Source organism: Musca vetustissima, unplaced genomic scaffold (genome assembly GCF_032173495.1).
Source record: "Musca vetustissima isolate MV318-11 ecotype Yass unplaced genomic scaffold, APGP_CSIRO_Mvet_v1 utg19501, whole genome shotgun sequence".
NCBI lineage: Eukaryota > Metazoa > Arthropoda > Insecta > Diptera > Muscidae > Musca > Musca vetustissima.
The window spans coordinates 22,533-26,139 of NW_026878934.1; the positions used below are offsets into that span (position 1 = coordinate 22,533).

At 38.9% G+C, this 3,607-nt stretch overlaps 1 protein-coding gene across 1 annotated transcript; it reads right to left on the bottom strand.

Moving 5' to 3' along the window:
* Positions 1–828: 828 nt before the first annotated feature.
* Positions 829–3,018, bottom strand: LOC133323714 (serine/arginine-rich splicing factor 4-like). Its single transcript, XM_061532635.1, has one exon. It carries the CDS (start codon positions 3,016–3,018, stop codon positions 829–831), a length of 2,190 nt encoding a protein of 729 aa, XP_061388619.1.
* Positions 3,019–3,607: the final 589 nt, after the last annotated feature.

The following is a 3,607-nucleotide window of genomic DNA, read 5'->3' on the forward strand; positions in this document are numbered from 1 at the left end:
AAATTTCAGAATTCCAGCTCCATTTGTACCTCCAAATTAAATTTCTAACAAATGTAGTACTTTTCGTATACATGAGTATACACTTTCAACCCCATCTCCTTATATCGATCCTATTTCTCAACCCTAATTTGCATTCCAAACTTCAAGTTCTTAGCTATATTTATTCATATGCTATCAAATTGTACTAAATTTAGTACATTTTCGTACTTTTCGCATATTTATAGTTCGAATGTCCAAAAAACTCTTTGCTATTCCTATTCCACACTCCATCAGTAACTATCATTTAAAATTCAATGGTACCACATTTAGTACTTTTCGTACCGTTCTAGTACGAATTTCCTAAAACCCAGCCTTATCTGTGGCCCTCACCCAAAATTTCAAGATTCTATCTTCAGCCGAAATATTCAGAAATATTCTTTTTAATCTCCGCCATTAAAGCCTCGTTAGAAATCCAGGAATAAAGATGTGAATTTTTTATTAAAAAATTTGGATGGAATTTTATGGAAAATTCTTATTATCAAAAATCGTTTAGAATTATAATTTTTAATCTATTATTCTTGCTTGTTTTATGAAACTGATTTTACTTAAATCCTTTTCTTATGTATTGTACTAAATAAAACTCAATATGATATGTGTTTTGCAAGGGGTGCATTTTTTTATTTTATTTAGTCTTTAAAATTGTGCAATTGTTTTTTTTTTTAATTTTTATCTTTTTTTATCGAATTTTTGCTTATCAAATATTTGTTTACATACATATCTATATAACATATAATCGCTTTATATATTTAGCAATACTGTTGTTCGTTTAGCTGCAATTTTATTATTTTTTTAGAAACATCCAAAATGTGGCATACGGCCAGGGAAAGTGGGGCAACCACCACCAAATCCTTGATGACACTTCATCCATGGATGCCTGAACATCATATTACGTTGTTGCATCATAAACGGGTTGCCACCAAGTCCAAACATTTTCGAACATGGCCAGTTCCTCATAATCGGATGATTGGCAAAACGACCAAACATCATAGCCATTTGGGGACAGTGGGGTGTGCGCTGGTGTTTGGGTGACTCATCTTCGCTACTGCTGGAACTTGAACTAGACGAGGACATTTTCTTGTGATATTTTTTACCTTTGCCGTGGAATTTCGCTTTATATTCTTCGTCACTACTGCTGCTGCTACTCGAACTGGAGCTGGAACTTGACGAAGACGCTGCCTTATAGTGCACATACGCATTTCTTCCACATCCCGGTTTATTATTGCCTTGATGCATATAATGGCCTTGGCAGTGCTTCTTCATTTCACATTGACGTCCGCGAGAGTGGGAACGGGAACGAGATCGGCTCATATGACGCTTGGGATGATTCTTCTTCATTTCACATTGACGTCCGCGAGAATGAGAACGGGAACGAGATCTACTCACATGACGCTTATGATGACCATCATGGTTCTTCTTCATTTCACATTGACGTCCACGAGAGTGAGAACGGGAACGAGAGCGGCTTACATGACGCTTATGATGGCCATGGTGGTTCTTCTTCATTTCACATTGACGTCCGCGAGAGTGAGAACGGGAACGAGAGCGGCTCACATGGCGCTTATGATGACCATGATGTTTCTTCTTCATTTCACATTGACGTCCGCGAGAGTGAGAACGGGAACGAGAGCGGCTCACATGGCGCTTATGATGACCATGATGCTTCTTCATCATTTCACATTGACGTCCACGGGAGTGAGAACGGGAACGAGAACGACTCACATGACGCTTATGATGACCATGATGATTCTTCATCATTTCACATTGACGTCCGCGAGAGTGCGAGCGGGAACGAGAGCGGCTCACGTGGCGCTTATGATGGCCATGGTGATTCTTCTTCATTTCACATTGACGTCCACGAGAGTGGGAACGAGAACGGCTAACATGCTTCTCATGGCAGTCATGGTGCTTCTTCATTTCTCCCAGCCGTTTTTGACACGTTGCAATACCTACCATACCACAGCAGTTAGAACGGGACATTGCGGGACAACCAAATGGAGGATATCCCCACATTCCACAGAATGGTGGCATATGATGTGGACGGCGACCATGATGTTTAGATTTCATTTTGTTATCCCGTTCCACTTCACTTTCACTAGAACTTGAGCTACTAGAACTAGAGCTGGAACTAGATTTCGTTTTTTGATGTTTCGATTTCTGCTTTTGATGTTTCGATTTCTTTTTATTGTCCAGTTCCACTTCACTTTCACTAGAACTTGAGCTACTAGAACTAGAGCTAGAACTAGATTTCGTTTTATGGTGTTTCGATTTCTTTTTCTTGTCCAGTTCAACTTCACTTTCACTAGAACTTGAGCTACTAGAACTGGAACTAGATTTCGTTTTATGATGTTTCGATTTCTTTTTTTGATGTTTCGATTTCAATTCCAGTTCATCTTCACTTTCACTAGAACTGGAGCTACTAGAATTAGAGCTGGAAGTTGATTTACTTTTATGATGTTTCGATTTCTTTTTTTGATGTTTCGATTTCTTTTTCTTGTCCAGTTCCACTTCACTTTCACTTGAGCTACTAGAACTAGATTTCGTTTTATGATGTTTCGATTTCTTTTTCTTGTCATTTTCTTCTACTTCACTTTCACTGGAGCTAGAACTAGTGCCGCTACTAGTACCACTGCTAGTTCCACTACTTGTTCCCGACGACGTTGATGATCGTGAACGATGACGACGTTTATGTTTCTTAGCACCTTTTCCATGTTCATTCTCAGCGTCTTTCTCCCCGTTGTTACACATTTCATCGGCCATACTTAGCATAACTCTCTCCAAGGTTTTTTGGGCCTTGTAGGATTTCATGAGGGCCTTGATGGCTTTCTTGTAATGTTTTTTGGTAATTGTCGAGGCCTCAGGCATAGTAGTATCTGCCTCCTGGTTGACCTCCAGAACCTCCTGATCACAATTTGGGCATTCCATTATAACAGGTTGTTCGTCGTCCATAAGTGGAAGGCCGTCGTGTTCGATTTCGGACATGTCCTTCAAATTGCTTGGTTTTGATCGTTCAAATAATTTTTATTGTTGTAAAATAATTTTTTTATTTTGCGTTTTGCAATTATTTGTTGTGAAATAGTATTTATTTGTTTTGTAGTTCGACTCTGCTCTGCACTTTGCGGTTCGATGGCTGGCTCCACTTGACTGCTAGCATTTGTATGCCGGCATTTGCCTTTTATATTATTTCAGTCGATCATTAACCGGTCGCTTGGAGTATTTTAATTTTCGTTGCGGGATCAAAAACTCATGAAATTCGTATCTAGAAAAATCGTTTTTTCCCCTTGTCCATGATTTATGTTTGTTTGGGTGGGTTAGGAGAGGTAGTAAAACGTTGATAAACGTTTGCTTGAATTACAGTGCGTACATTACTCATCCTTACTCATTACTATCTCTCAGTCACACACTCTGACTCTCTCGCTTACTGATTTTCCAAAACAATTTTCATTGCCGAAGAGACGTGCGACATATCGAAACAACCAATACCCCCAGTCACCTAATTACTGATAACAATTAAATTGATAATAATTATTGTTGTTGTTGTTGCCTCTTATAACAACAAATTAACACCCTC

What these genes read in the sequence shown, in the direction of transcription:
- LOC133323714 (XM_061532635.1), bottom strand. Translation starts at nt 3,018, where the DNA reads ATGTCCGAAATCGAACACGACGGCCTTCCACTTATGGACGACGAACAA.